The sequence below is a fragment of the Clinocottus analis genome, unplaced genomic scaffold, assembly GCF_023055335.1.
Source record: "Clinocottus analis isolate CAN_PGR_092001 unplaced genomic scaffold, fCliAna1.0.p SCAF_4, whole genome shotgun sequence".
Classification (NCBI taxonomy): Eukaryota; Metazoa; Chordata; class Actinopteri; order Perciformes; family Cottidae; genus Clinocottus; species Clinocottus analis.
This window is the reverse complement of record NW_027176153.1, coordinates 1,806,644-1,821,731: the sequence shown is the minus strand read 5'-3', so window position 1 is coordinate 1,821,731 and position 15,088 is coordinate 1,806,644. Positions and strand designations below refer to the sequence as shown.

The 15,088-nt window shown below is 50.1% G+C and overlaps 1 protein-coding gene across 1 annotated transcript in view; it reads right to left on the bottom strand.

The window, feature by feature from the left end:
* LOC137800529 (metabotropic glutamate receptor 7-like) overlaps nucleotides 1–13,793 on the bottom strand; it is a 68,193-nt gene extending 54,400 nt beyond the window's left edge. Inside the window, exon 1 of the mRNA XM_068597765.1 lies at nucleotides 12,297–13,793. Within this exon, the coding sequence (XP_068453866.1) occupies nucleotides 12,297–12,791 (495 nt within the window). The 5' untranslated portion in view covers nucleotides 12,792–13,793. The remainder of the gene's footprint in view (nucleotides 1–12,296) is intronic.
* Nucleotides 13,794–15,088: the final 1,295 nt, after the last annotated feature.

The window sequence follows — 15,088 nt, the reverse complement described above, 5'->3', positions numbered from 1 at the left end:
AAGAAGAAGAAGAAGAAGAAGAAGAAGAAGAAGAAGAAGAAGAGGAAGAAGAAGAAAAGGTGTGATGCGTTTCCAACTGTGCACAGGAACTGGAAAATTGCTTTAACAGTGGGAGCATGAGATTATTGCTGCCCGAAAACACACACACACACACACACACACACACACACACACACACACACAGTGTATTACTTAAGAGGACATTGCCTTGAACATTCATGCGCTCGAGGCTTCAGCATAACTACGACCTCTTCCCCAAAGTTGACCTCTAAGAGGAGCCTCGACTGTACTTTATGTAATGATCAATGCAAGAGACACACACACACACACACACACACACACACACACACACACAATACAGCTGATTAAAATCAAGTGAAGAGCAGCGTCGCGGCTCCTTCGAGCTCCTCTGACCGGCTTCAGTTTGGATTTTTACTGTTTTCCTCATTAAAGTCATTGAATTATAAGTAAAACAGCAGAAAACTAAACAAACTAAATGAACAAAACATGTGAGGATGGAGGAATTCTGAAAGATGTGTTATAAAAGTGACAGAAATGGCACATTGACAGTAACAAAATAAGAAAATAAAGTCAAATGAGTCAAAATAACTGCATTAAAATGAAGTGAATGTGTGAATAGAGTCAAATATCAATAAAGACCCCGTGTGCAGCAACATCACTCAACCTGACACACACACACACACACACACACACACACACACACACCTGTGGGCATGTAGTCGTGTCCTGATCACCAGCGATACATCCGTCTGCTGTTGCTGGAAACGGGGAAATATCCGACGTTAAATTATGGATCAAAGCCTTGGCCGGGGGCCAGAGCGCGGCGGCGCTCCGGTTAGCCCCTCGTGTCGGCCATGAATGAAAAGCGGCGTGTCGGGAACCCTCTGGAGGCGCGTACCGAACCGTATGAACCGCCGCGAGCCGCCCCGCTCCGCCCCGCCGCCTTCGCCTCACCGGCACGAGAATGATTAAGCGTGTTGTCGTCGCGGCTTCATACGAACACGGATCCGTCCCCGCAGGAGCGCCTGGGCATCGGGTCCAGTGGCGGGAGAGTGGCGCCGGGCCGAAGGCCGGGGCGCGTTCACCGGCAGACACCCCCTTTTAGTTTGCCCTTTGACCTCTGCGTGACAGCGCCGTGCATAACCTACTGATGGTTTACACGCCATCGATCCTCCGAGGGCCCACGCGCGACTGCTGGGACGCCGATAAGGCTGTTAAGAAACACTGCGCCCGCTCGTCAATCCTCGTTTAAACAACTTCTTCTGAACAGAGAGAGCTTCTCCAATTTGCAAAACGTCAGCGGTGATGGAGGTCTAACCCCCCCCCCCCCCCCCCTTCCTCCTCCTCCTCCTCCTCCTCCTCCTCCTCTTCCTCCTCCACCCAAATCAATGCAGCTGTCACGTTTCAGAGAGCTCTTGAAATCCCGCGGGATTAGCATCAGAAAACAGTTTCCCTGTCGACTGATTTCTGGCGCCGTTCGACGTTCCTCTTTTTTTCTTGGCACTCAGAAGAGCAGAGATCCATACGTGTTCAAACAGAGCGAACACACCGCCGCACAGCCAGGAAGACAAAAAACACAACACAACCTCGAGGGAAATGCAGACAAAATGAAATATGAGCTAATGAAACAGACGCTCACAATCAACAGGTACGTTAGCATAACTACCTGAAGGCCCGCGCTGCTCTCTGATCATCTAGCCTCCCTTTAAAGGTCCATATATATATAAATATATATATATATATCTATATATATATATATATACAGAGAGAGAAATATATATTAGTGTGTGTGTTAGCTGATGCCCCCTCGGGCCTCACTGTAATAACACCACTGAAGGACAAGAAATGAATCCTGATGACAGTTTTTTGTGGATACACACCGGGCCCCAGACGTCCCTGACATCCATCAGTACACACACACACACACACACACACACACACAGATGCATATATCTAAACATAAAGCCATACATTGGATGGATCACTTCACTCACATGCAGCGGCATCCAGCCGCGAACAAAAGGTTTGGCCTAATTTTTGACAAACAATGACTGCAACGTCTCCTCGCTCCGTATTTAAGTATTCAAGCTCTGAGCTACACCTTCATTTCATGCTGCTTAATAATTTAGCTTTGCCACATTTAAGAGGGAAATATTGCACCTCTCTCTTGGCTCACGCTGCATTTATTTGATAGTTTTAGTCAGCGGCTTCCTGACGGGTAAAGATGTCCACATGAAACACATAATCAGCTTGCAGGTGATTCATTTAGTTAGCAGAACATAAAATAGTAAATAGCAGCTTGACTAGTTGCATCAGTGAAAGGAGGGACCCTATAAATCAGCGTTAACAGTGAAGTATTCTGTACTATATGCATGAACACCTTCATACTTACAGGACATTTTGCTGTAATTCACTTCTTTTAGTTATTGAATGCAGTATTTTTACTTGCAGTGGATTTCTTTCTTTTTTATTGCTGCTTTTATTTATGGACTATCGATACTCCTTCAATCAATTTCTGCCACAGAGATTAGTGTCTTTGGGTCGAAACAATTGCCGGGAACGGGATTCCCATCGCGTTGAACAATCCTTTTCTTTCCAACGGTAAACAACAGAGAACGTGAAGCCACGGCACGGAGGCGACCCAGAGGTTATGGCCGCCGCCGCCGCCGCGTGGAGGGCCGGCGTGTTTTCCTCTTCCTTCTCTTCGCAGCTCGGGTTCGCGTGCGGCGGCTCGCTGCCTCCTCTTCCTCCTCCTCTTCCTCCTCGCTGCTCTTCGGTGGCATGCCCGTCTGCATTAGAGCCCTCGCGCGGGCATGCGGGCTAAACAAAGCCTCGTGCCGGCGGCCTCCAGGGACCAGCAGACCGCCATGTGAGCAGAGCGCCTCCTGTCCCTGGAAGTTGGCGGCACGTTGCACCAAAGTTTCAGAGTGCGTTCTTCCTTTCCACACGCAGGATGTGCGTGTATATATTCAGTTTTAATCTGCGTCCCAGTTGATTTAACTTGTCATGCGCCAAATTCACGTAAAAGAAAATCCAACATCGGAGTATTTTTACATCCAAATGGATCCCCGTGGTTCTCGGACAGAATCCGACATGGATCCCTTTTCTCTGGGCTTTTGATCCAACAAAATGAATAGTTGTTTGTCGTGGTGACAGCCCACGTTTGTGTGGCGGTAGGGTCCCTGGAGGAGGGTGGCTAGCTAGTTAGCGAGCTAGCTCGTCCGTCTCTGGAGGGTTCATTAGACGCAGTGTTGCCGTTGGACATCGGCAGCGATGCTCTGCTCGTTTCCTGGAGCCATCGCAGCAATGAACAGTGGCGGAATTAGCAAGCTAGCTAACTAGGCCGGTGTCTGCTAGGTAGCTAGCTACTTAGCTTGTGCGGGTGAAGCATTAAATTGTTAAATTCACTCTGGCTCTCTACGCTTTCTTGTGTTTTTCTACTTTGCTGCTCATTTCAGTCGTTACGGCAAATTATTGGTGAATCTGCAACGTCTCTTTAGCTCAGACGGACGTTAGCCCGCTAAGCGCCGTAATGGCAACAGTTACACACAAAGATGGCCGCCGTCGTTGGTTTAAAAATGTTTTTTAAAAATAGACTTTATTTCCAGATATCTTCTCATTATTGACATTTACATCAGTCTCTGCTCTACTTTTATGATTTAGCACTGATTATAGCACGTGTTAGCGTGCTAACACGCTAATCTAAGATGGTGAGAGTTAACATTACACATTACTTGGTCTCTGGAGGACGGTGGCTAGCTAGTTAGCGAGGTAGCTTGTCCTTCATTGGACGCAGTGTCGCCGATGTTCGGCTGGTTTCCTGCGGCCAGTGCAGTAATGAAGGTGGCGGAATTAGCAAGCTAGCTAACTAGGCCGACGTCCGCTAGCTAGCTATTACAACATTACACTTGGTAGAAATGAATTGCTCCCTCTGTTCTTAAAATGCAACATCTTTTACACAAAAGCGGGTGGATTATTCTCGACAAGTAGATCCACGGGATAAATCTGCAATATCATTTCTCAGGTGCGATGTGATTTTCAGAGCCGCGGAGGGAAGAGTGTGTACGAATAGCGAGATGAAAAAGAGGAGAACAAAGCGTCGAGCCCGAGTCTGAGAAGAAACCACAACAACAAAAAATCCTTTTGAAGAGGAAGACGCTCGCAGGAGGCCTTTTAACAAATTCACTTAGCTCATTTAGCAGGACTTGATGAACTGCAAGGAGGAATTTGCCTGTTGAAAACAGATCATATTTAAAAGGCAAATTTCTTATTGATCTTTGCAGACGTTTTGTGCTCGTAGGAGGTTTTTCTACCACGCAAACAGCCTCGAACGTTTATTCAGAAGTCTGCTGCGGCTCAGCGGCTTTGTAATTCAGGTTCTGCCCAGAAATGTTGCACGGATCACAGACCGGCGCGTCAACAACTACAATTAGCGCTGTGATGATGCCGTTCAGCCCACACTGGGTGACACTCCTGCTCCAGCAACAGGGATTGATTTTTCCTCTTCTTTTTTGGGGGGGGATCCTGACTAAGATGGCCGACAGAGACCTCCCTCCTGTTCTCCACTCATCCCCGTAAGAGGATCGGACGTAATGGGGTTCCCTTCCTTCTTCTGCTCGCCAGATAAAGTGCAGAGAAAACTTCCGACAAAGTCTTAGAGCAACACGCTTCCCAAAAGGAGCGCTGGTGTGACCTGGATGTGAGCAGCGCTAAGCTTTTAAGCAGGTAGCCCCTCTTCCCGCCCTGCGCCTCCCAATGCGACGGGGTGGAAATGGAGGTAATAATCTGTCTGGGGGAGTCAAGCCGGGATGACGGATGGCTCCTCGTTAAAGACACTGAAACCACGCCGGCTGCGAGCGCAACCAGGAACTAGAAATACGTCTGAAGGGGCTGGCACGAGGGGACCAGCTGTGTTTTCATTTAAAAAACATTTATTCATACAGCAACGCCGTTATGTCGCTGAATAGTAAAGCGTCACCATCCCCCCCTCCATCCAAAAGGCCTGTGGGAATAACAGAGACCCTTAATATCCGGCGCACACGATTTCTCGTATTCTCCCCGTGGCGGGCTGCCGACCTGATGACCTCATGTCAGCCGCAATGACAACTTGTTTGACACGGGGATATTTTATTCATTCTATTAATATTGCATCAGTTGCTCAGACTGCACAGTGTGTGTGTGTGTGTGTGTGTGTGTGTGTGAATGTACACCTGCTTCACTGAACATGAAAGCCGCGGCGCTCCCTCAACAACACAGTTTCTTCCACACAACGAGGGCCAAAAGGTCGGGAATTTGGAGGGAAAATATCCGGCTCTGGGGCAGCTTTTTTCCCAGCGAGCGGTTTTAATTGTTGCCTCGGTGGCTGGAACGTTCCTGGAGGACAGTCCGTGCTCCCAAAAACAATTAACGGTCACCGACCCAGACTAAAAATACAATAATGGGCTGTTTAAATAAATAAAAAACATGAAAGCCAACGTTCCCCCCCTCACGGCTCTCAAGACTCGGGAGCGCCGGCCGGATCGCTTCACTTCACGCGTCCCAGTTTTCTTTTTCCATCTCGCCAAAAATCCGCAGAGGCGTGACGCGGTTTCTCCTCGTCGCTTCTCGGCAAAGTTCGTCCCGGTTTGCACTCCTGACCCGCGAGAGAGAGAGCGAGAGAGAGAGAGAGAGAGAGAGAGCTCGACCGTTCCTTAAGTACGTATTGATTGTTTGCATCCTTGTTTCTATTACCGCGCGCTTAAAGAACACCGGCCGCAGAAGAAGAAGAAGAAGAAGAGGGTTTTGTGTCCATTAGTGCGAGGACGAGGAAAACAACAGCGAGAGCATCAAGTAATCAATGACAAAGTGTGTATTTCTAAACTTGCGCAATGCTGTGTCGTAGCTCGTTAGCCATGCTGGCTAACACACACACACACACACACAGGTATTGATCGGTAGCGCTGCTCGAATTACTTCCTGTCCCGCCTGCTTTTCGCCGCAGAAGAAGACATGTGGGAGTCCAGAAGCACGAGACAGTCCAACATCTTCACGTAAAGTCCCTCAATACTCTCGACTTCCTCCACTTATGCTGAATTGTTTTTACGTGCTTTATTCCAACATATATTTTGTGGTTTTCTCATTATTATTCCAGCAGTGTCGTAGACACGCTTCAACGTCGTTATTCTAGATAATCCTGCAGTGGAGGCGGAGAGGACGAGTCCCACCGGGACCTTTAGTCATTTGCAGTAATTGACCCTTCGCTAAGCCCCGCCCCCGATGCCGCTCCGTCAAACTGTCAGAGCGACGTCACCGTGGAGACCACGCTGTCAGGAACGCCGCTCGGTTGAGTTTCAGGACAATGGGCTTTTCTCTTGGAGACTAGTTTGTGTTTTTTTTTGTATTTTTGGTGTTTTGCGGGAAGACAGAGACACAGGAAACCGCCGCGTCAGCCATCTTGTTACCGATCCTTCTTTTGTTCTCCAAAGACCAAATTTCTTGGACTTTTAACCAAATTTCCATGACTTTTACTTCACTTTTTGACTTTTCCAGGCCTGAAAATAACTATTTAAACCCTCTTCAAGGTTCTCCATGAGCATAAAGAACCCCGAGGTAGCAAAACGTAACAAGAACCACGACAGCCGCTGACTTAAAGATCGTAATCGCTCGTGAACTCGGAAGCTTGAACCTTCCTTCGGATTCAAAGTGCCAAAGTTTGGCGAGAAAGTGGTTGCACACACTTGTTATAAAGTTAAATTGCACTGAGCCGGATCTCTGGCGTGTCACACTCCCAACGAGAGCCAATTAGCAACTGATGGAGAGAAGAGCCAAAACCACTGGGCTGCATCATTAGACATCCAGGAGACAGTGGTGTGCGGTGATGGAGCTCTTTGTGTGCATATATATGTAAATGTGTGTGTGTGTGTGTGTGTGTGGCATCATACATGTGCACACTTGCCACCTGTGTCTGAACCAGAGTCTAATTGACCCGCGCTGCGTCGCGCGTCCACGTACAAGCGGCGACGCTGTTGAGGAAAAAAGACGGAATTAACCTCTGCCATTTTGTGTCTCTTTGAGAGCTGGTTACGCAACACACACACAGACACACAAACAGACACACAAACACACTGCCTTCTCATTCCTCTGGTGTCTATCTTCACCACGGTCGGCTGCATAGATCACGCTGCTAAAGGCTTCAATCTCCTTCGAATCAATCACGGTGATGATTCTGTGGGAAAAGAAAGAAGAAAGAAAGAAAGAAGAAGAAGAAGGAGCGATAAAAAAAGGAGAGCGAAGCCTGTCAGGGCTGTGAGAGCAGAAGATGTCAATGCCTCACTTAGACAGCCTGTCTGAAGGGGAGGAGGAGGAGGAGGAGGAGGAAGAGGAGGAGGAGGAGGAGGAGGAGGAGGAGACGTTCACCTGCGTTTTCACCTCCTGAGAGACGAGCCGCCGCTCTCCAGACGTGGATGTCATCTGGATACAAATCAATCCCAGGATTCATTTGAAGGAGTCCTGGACTCCAGAGAGGAGGACTTGGACTCCAGAGAGGAGGACCTGGACTCCAGAGAGGAGGACCTGGAGAGAGGAGGACCTGGACTCCAGAGAGGAGGACCCGGGCTCCAGAGAGGAGGACCTGGGCTCCAGAGAGGAGGACCTGGAGAGAGGAGGACCTGGACTCCAGAGAGGAGGACCCGGGCTCCTGAGAGGAGGACCCGGGCTCCAGAGAGGAGGACCCGGGCTCCAGAGAGGAGGACCCGGGCTCCAGAGAGGAGGACCCGGGCTCCAGATAGGAGGACCCGGGCTCCAGAGAGGAGGACTTGGGCTCCAGAGAGGAGGACCCGGGCTCCAGAGAGGAGGACCCGGACTCCAGAGAGGAGGACTTGGGCTCCAGAGAGGAGGACCCGGACTCCAGAGAGGAGGACCCGGGCTCCTGAGAGGAGGACCCGGGCTCCAGAGAGGAGGACCCGGGCTCCAGAGAGGAGGACCCGGGCTCCAGAGAGGAGGACCTGGAGAGAGGAGGACCTGGACTCCAGAGAGGAGGATCCGGACTCCAGAGAGGAGGACCCGGGCTCCAGAGAGGAGGACCCGGGCTCCAGAGAGGAGGACCCGGGCGCAAGAGAGGAGGACCCGGACTCCAGAGAGGAGGACCTGGACTCCAGAGATGAGTCCTGGACTCCAGAGAGGAGTCCTGGGCTCCAGAGAGGAGGACACGGGCTCCAGAGAGGAGGACCTGGACTCCAGAGAGGAGGACCCGGGCTCCAGAGAGGAGGACTGGATGGTTTTTAAAGAGCGCACACCAGCACAGCTCCGGGGTAACGATGCAAAAAGTTGGCCTGATTGATTCTTCTTCTTTTGTTTTTTCCCTCCTTCCTTTCCCGCGGCGGCGTCGCGTCTCATTTCCAACACAGAGGAGGGGAAATAAACACATCTTTTTTAGCGGCAAATCGGCCTCACCATGGCAACGTTATTGATCAACCCCTCTCCCATGGGTCCTCATGAGGAGGAAGGAGAAGAAGGAGAAGATCCATCGCCTGGTGTCGACCGCACTGCGCCGCTGTGCTGGCGTCCAGATGATTCACTCGTCACAGAGTCACAGGAGAGAGAGAGAGAGAGAGAGAGAGAGAGAGAGAGAGAGAGAGAGAGAGAGAGAGAGGGAGAGAGAGGGAGAGAGAGAGAGGCCGGCAGGCGGAGAGGTCCATGACCCAGATCATGAAGATTACTGCTGAGTCAGGGTTCAGACACGTTGTGACCAATGATTTACATGACTTTAAACTGAATTTACATGACTTCAAATCATATTTTTATGACTTTTATCTAAAATTTTATGACTTTTATCTGAATTTTTATGACTTTAAACTGAATTTTTATGACTTTTATCTAAATTTTTATGACTTTTATCCAATTTTTTTAAACTTTTATCAAATTTTTTATGACTTATCTGAATTTTTATGACTTTAAACTGAATTTTTATGACTTTTATCTAAATTTTTATGACTTTCATCCAAATTTACATGGCTTATAACCATATTTCCTTGACTTTTATCCAAATTTCTCTGATTTTATTAAAATTGTCATGACTTTAAATTATATTTCCATGACTTATAACAAATGTTCATGAGCAAACATTGTGTGAAATGTGTGTGTAAAAAGTACAAAGTGATAAAATGTAGTATTTAAACTAACAATGAGGATTCAAAGCATACAGTAAACCTTAAATGACTCAAATGAATGAGAGACAATAGTTTATTAAAAGAATAAACATTTATATAGATGCCTGTATGTATGCTGCTGATATTTTGAGCCTCTTTCTTTTAAAAGCAGATTCATTATTTAAACTCAGCGTAAATGAACACATGAATAAACACATTTACACCACTTTTACTACACTTTTTGTGGATTTTATTTATTTCAGAGACTTTTTTCCAGGCCTGTAAATAACCATCATAAATCTCCAGGTCTTTTCTGAGCGTATCAACCCTGCGTCATGAGAAAGATGACGTCATCGCGTGTAGATTCAAACCGACGGGGACGAGGAATAGAGCGCTAATTTGTTTGATTTCCACGTATAAAACAACAACAACAACAACAACCTGCTCCGGCTCCATTCATCATACCTGAACAGGTGTTGTACCGACGCTCTTGACGCGTCCTGCGCGGCGCCGCTTGGCGCTTGATGGACCGCCGCTGTAAACAATCTGGGGAGCGTGTAATGGCCGCCGCGCGCTCATCAAACCGCCGCCAACACTAATGAGGGCGGACGGGCCGGGAGCTCTCGTCCCCGTTAAGTATTGATTATATACGCCGTCGTTTATTATCGGCGCTTCTCATCGCCGCCGGAGAAGAACCGGAGAAGAAGAGAGGGAATAAATGAAGGAGGAGTGAGCTGCTGGGGCTGTGGTCGAATCCCCCTTTTACCGGCGACGCTTCGAGGGAAATGAGGAAGAAAACGCAGAGCTTCACGACGACTGCTGCTCCGACGAGAGGCATCGGGCCTCCACACACACACACACACACACACACACACTCCCACCGCTTTACACTTACAGGCTGGTGTGAGGAAGGAGGAGGGAATCAGGAAATCATCTCTCGCTCTCGATTCCCTGCACACTGGCATGAAGCTGGCATGAAACAGGAAAGAAAGAGGAAGTCTTGCAACCCTGGATCTCTGCAACAAATCAGTGCATTGAGGATGCTTCTAAGCACCACCGCAGGGTTTACCAACGCGCACCATGAAAAATTAATACGTTAACTCAGCCTGCAAAGAGCGCAGACGAATCAAAGCCGTGGTGAAGATTGCGGTTTGGGACCATCAGTCTAAACGTCCGGCCGGCGGAGCCAGAAACAAACCTCCTCAAGAGGACGATCGCTGTGAAACACAAGAGGAGGAAACCACAGGAGTGTTGCATGCGCAAGTGTGTGAAGAAAAGAAAAGAAAGGAAGCGGGAGGAGGAGGGGAGGCTGAGAGCATGTTAAGTGCTTTGATAGTCTTCCAGTCAGACAGCTACTTACAGCCGGGCCACACGCGCTTTTTTCCTTTTTTTTGGGTCTAATTGAAGTGAAACAAAACATGACAGACTGGGAGTTACAATCTGCCACCACCACAAAAAAAGCATCAGCGTCAACGCTGCAGAAGTCTGCACATCTACATCCACTTGCTATTTTCAACTAATTAGATATTTTGCTACGGAGATGCGTGTCCTAAATAATTAATCTGCTGGATTGGTGCCCTGCTGCGTACCCCCCCCCCCCTCCTCCTTCCCCCTTCAGTTTCCACTGCAGCACAGAGAAAAAACAGACGATAGTGGACTTGGAGACGTGTTCTTCGCACCATGGAAACCCAAAAGCTAAGTCGTGTTTGGTATCAGTGCTGCGGACACAGCCGGAGAGCTCAGTGAGGAACAACGGGTCTGAAAGGAGCTGGTTCCTCAAAGGAACCATGGACACGTGGCCCTCTTGTTGAGTCAAGCCGCTCCACAAATCAGAGCTATCGGGCTGCACAGCGATTCATAAAAAAAAAAAGGAATAAAAGCGCCCCGCGGCCTCTCTCTCTCCGTGTACATGGCCGTGTGCAATCGCACGAAGCAGGCCGGTTATTCTCGAGAGGGGGTTGTTGAGTTTGGGGTGTGATCGTGTCGGGCTGTCGGTGCCCACTCATCCAGACTCTGGAGTGAGACCGGAACAGACGGGAGCTGCCCCCCCCCCTCCTCCCCTCAGCTGTGATGTCATTAAACCTCACCTCCCACTACCCTCGGCCTGTGGAGGAGTCGGTGTGCTACGGTTAGCGCGCAGCCTTCTCCTCCTCCGGCTGCCAGCGCGTCTGCTACCCGATGCTACGTCGAGCTAATTGCGCGACAGCGGCTGAGTACCATCTCTCACGTCTAAACACTCGTCTCTTCTTCTTCTTGTAGCGACTTAATCGCTTAAAATCCCACATTGTTTAAGTTCTGCTAACCTTAGCGGCCGGGCGTTAGCTTAGCGCTTCATTGTCTCGCTCTTGCGCAGCCTCCCTTCAATGATAGACACGTATTAGTGTAGTTTATCTGCCGGGTCGGAGGCGTGGCTCCGTGGGTTCGATGCTCCACGTTAGCTTCGTGAGTTAGCCTCCTGCGCTAACTTTAGCCCGTCCCAGATTGATCGTCTCGCCGTTGGCGCTACAGAGAACGACACCGAGACTCGATAGCTCCTCTGGAAAAAGGAGACGATGGAACAAAGGCGGCTCGCTCCAGACGCCGCAGAGTGAAGCCAACGTCCTGAAAGCTGGACCGCTGGAAACCACGCAGAGGAATCTCTGCTGGTTTAGTCGTCTGGGAACATATAAGACCCTCTGTAGCGCCAGAGGAGACGATCGCTCATCAATAATAGAGAGAAATAAGAACGAGCTCTCCAGCACTGGGTTCATACAGAGCTCATCATCACTCCATGAACTTCTCCCATGATGAGATTCTGACTATCAGAGGCCGGGTTCACAATCTCCTGCCCTCCATCTACTGATCCATCCTCAGACAGAGGAAGTAGCCTCAGAGGCAGCTGAGACCCAGAGATGTGTTGTAATGGCTCCGACCGCCCACATTGACTTCGCTCTGCTCTTTGAAAGTCCAGATGGACATGCTCAAAGCAACAATGTAATCAAAATGAATGCATAACACATGTTTGATACAACAGATGACTTCATTCTGTTACATAAGGGTTGTTTTTTACAGCTTTACATTCCTGAGCGCAGCTGCTTCCTGTTACTGGACCGTTTTAACAAGAAGAAGAAAAGAAACACCATTTCAGAGCCAACTCGCACACAGACTTGCCTGGAAGAGGCGCAGGATGTTGGCCACCATGATGGACACGGAGCTCGCCGACGCGCCCACGACTCCCACCACTTTCTCCGGCTTCACGAACACCGGCGCCTCCCCGTTGGTGCAGCGCACGTCGGACGTGTCCTTCGTGATCAGGGCCTGGACGAAAGTCAGCGACTGCTCCAGCGCGTACGTGTCCCTAGAGCACGTGTCCAGCACCCGCGCGCCCAGCGTGATGTTGGGCAGCAGCTGCTCGTCCAGGTTGATCTGGTCCAGCGCGTACATCATGGCCTCCAGCCGCTGGATGCCGTTCTCCTTCTTCAGGTCGCCGCACGGCGCGCCGTCGGCCCCTCTGGAGTGCACCGGGAAGAGCCCGCCGAGGGTCAGGTGGCCCTCGGTGCGGATGGAGTGCGGCGCGTAAGTCTCCTGAGCCAGCGCCAAGTGCACCACGGTCCTCGCGAGCCACAGCGCGCGCCACACGGCGCCGAGCGTCACGGGACGAGCCATGATCAACTTTATTTTTAGGAGGGAGGGGGGGGGGGAAGACGATTTAGAGGGAAACCAGAGACGGAGAGGAAGTTTTGTCTTCTTCTTTAGTTATGTGTTGCCGCTGCGGGAGGAGGAGGACTCACGCGGGCTGCGCCCACCGCCCGCTGCCGGCGGACAGCTTGTTGAATAGCGAGGCTCCTCGCGCTGGATCCAGCTCACCCCCCTCTCTCTCTCTCTTTCTCTCTCTCTCTCTCTCTCTCAAGGAGAGACCAGACGCTTATACATCCATCAGTCCTTTGAAATATAAAAAACGGACACACACACAAAAAACCACATCGGCCGGCCCCTTGATGTTAGTCCACTTGCGGTGCATCCAGGAAGGAGCGCAGTGGAGCTCAGCTGCTGAGGATCTCCGCAACACCAAACGGCTCGCAGGGAGCTGGAGCTGGAGAGAGACGCTCGTCTCAGGAACACTCAGACGTCAGGCCCGGCAGAAGTGGGTGACATTCTTCCCTCGTCTCGGACGAACTCCGCGGGAGCGCACAGGGTGGGGGCGGCGTGTGTTGGGGGCGGCTCGGTGGTCCGCTGTGGCGTCTGTCTCCCAGGGGTGCATAGCATCATGTCCACGCCGCAACCACACACACACACACAACAAAAAAAAAAAAAAAAAGAAGAAGAAGAAGGGGAGAGAAAACGAGCAGGACGCGCGTTCCCGTCCGCTTTGCGCCGGAAAACGACGAAAACGGCGCTAATTAAAAGCCGCGTCCGCCTCTCTCTCTCTTTCTTTCAGCCTCTCTCTCTCTCCGAGCCTCGGTGTCCGCCGCCGCTCGCGTTTCTCCACAGAATGACTCACAGAGAGGGATCCACTGCGCGTGGAGTGTTTTTTTCAGCTCCCCCTTTTCTTTTTTTTTGCCTTACGAGACGTCACTCGCGCGGCGATGGGAGGCGCAGCGGAGGAAAGTAGAGCCTCACTTCACGGAGAGATTCAGGAAGTTGTGCTCGGACGAGAAGGTAAACACAGCGAACACACACTTATGGACTCGGACGGTAAGCGAGTCCTCCTCTCTCTCTCTCTCTCTCTCTCTCTCTCTCTCTCTCTCTCTCTCTCCTTTATCGCCATCAACCGCGCGCGCGCGTAAAAGTGTTTTCCCGACGGATCTGGAAAACAAAGTGCATTTTTTTCTCCTTCCTGAAATAGTTTTGGATTCATTTGGTGCACCTTTAAAAAGAGAGAGAGAGAGAGAGAGAGAGAGAGAGAGAGAGAGAGAGAGAGAGAGAGAGAGAGAGAGAGAGAGGACGTGCACGTGCGAAGGGGTTCAGGCTGGTCTCCCAGGCAACCCTTCTTCAGAAGACACTCCGGATTCATCCTGTGGGCACACACACACACACACACACACACACACACACACACACACACACACACACACGGGAGCGCGCTTCATGCTGGCTCGCACACACGCACACGCTCATGGTGAGAATGAACCACACCTTTTTAAGGAGAGAGGAAGCCCTCACATCTACACACCAAACTGTGTCATTGCACAGATGGTGTGTGCGTGTGTGTGTGCGTGTGTGTGTTTTTTGTACAAAACAAGCAGATTATGATCATTGATCGTCATTGATGGCCGTGCTCTGCAGCCGGGGGACTCACTTGGCAATTTGTGGCATGATTGCAAAATAAATAAATAAAAAGATGGAATGAAATTCAAATCTTAAACAATAAAATCCTCTTCCGCCAACGACAGCTTTAATCATCCAGCGAGTGAGGAAGAAACTTTGAAACCGAGCACGTCTGAACCCGCCGCCGCCTCCACACAGCAGTGATAAAACCCCAGGTGCACCCTGGGAAAAGCAGCCGGGGCTGGACCGCATGAGTCGAGTCATAAACATCCTGTGAGAGCTGCTCCACTCCGAGGCGGGAGGAGAAAATCCCATTTTTTAACGAACGTGCTCGTTCCGTTCGTTTCTGTCCAATTAAAAGATTAGAAAAGGCGATGTGGCTCTAATTGAAACGCGTCCTATTGACATCGCAGGCTAGGACGGACACGATTCTAATTAATTATGCTGAATGAGAGTATTAATTTCCGAGCTAATCCGGCCGATGTAGTGTATTTATTTCCATTAGCCGCGACGCTTTTCGCGGGAATATCTTTTCATTTGGGCCGATTCATGCGTGTCCAACCGCGGGGAGTGCACAGACCTCAAAATCAAGGCCAAAATTCATGAGCTGCAGCAAAAAAATATCTATATTTATATATTTAAAGGCCAGCGTGTGGGAACTGCTGGGGAGAGGAGTGATGTGAGGCAGATGGCAC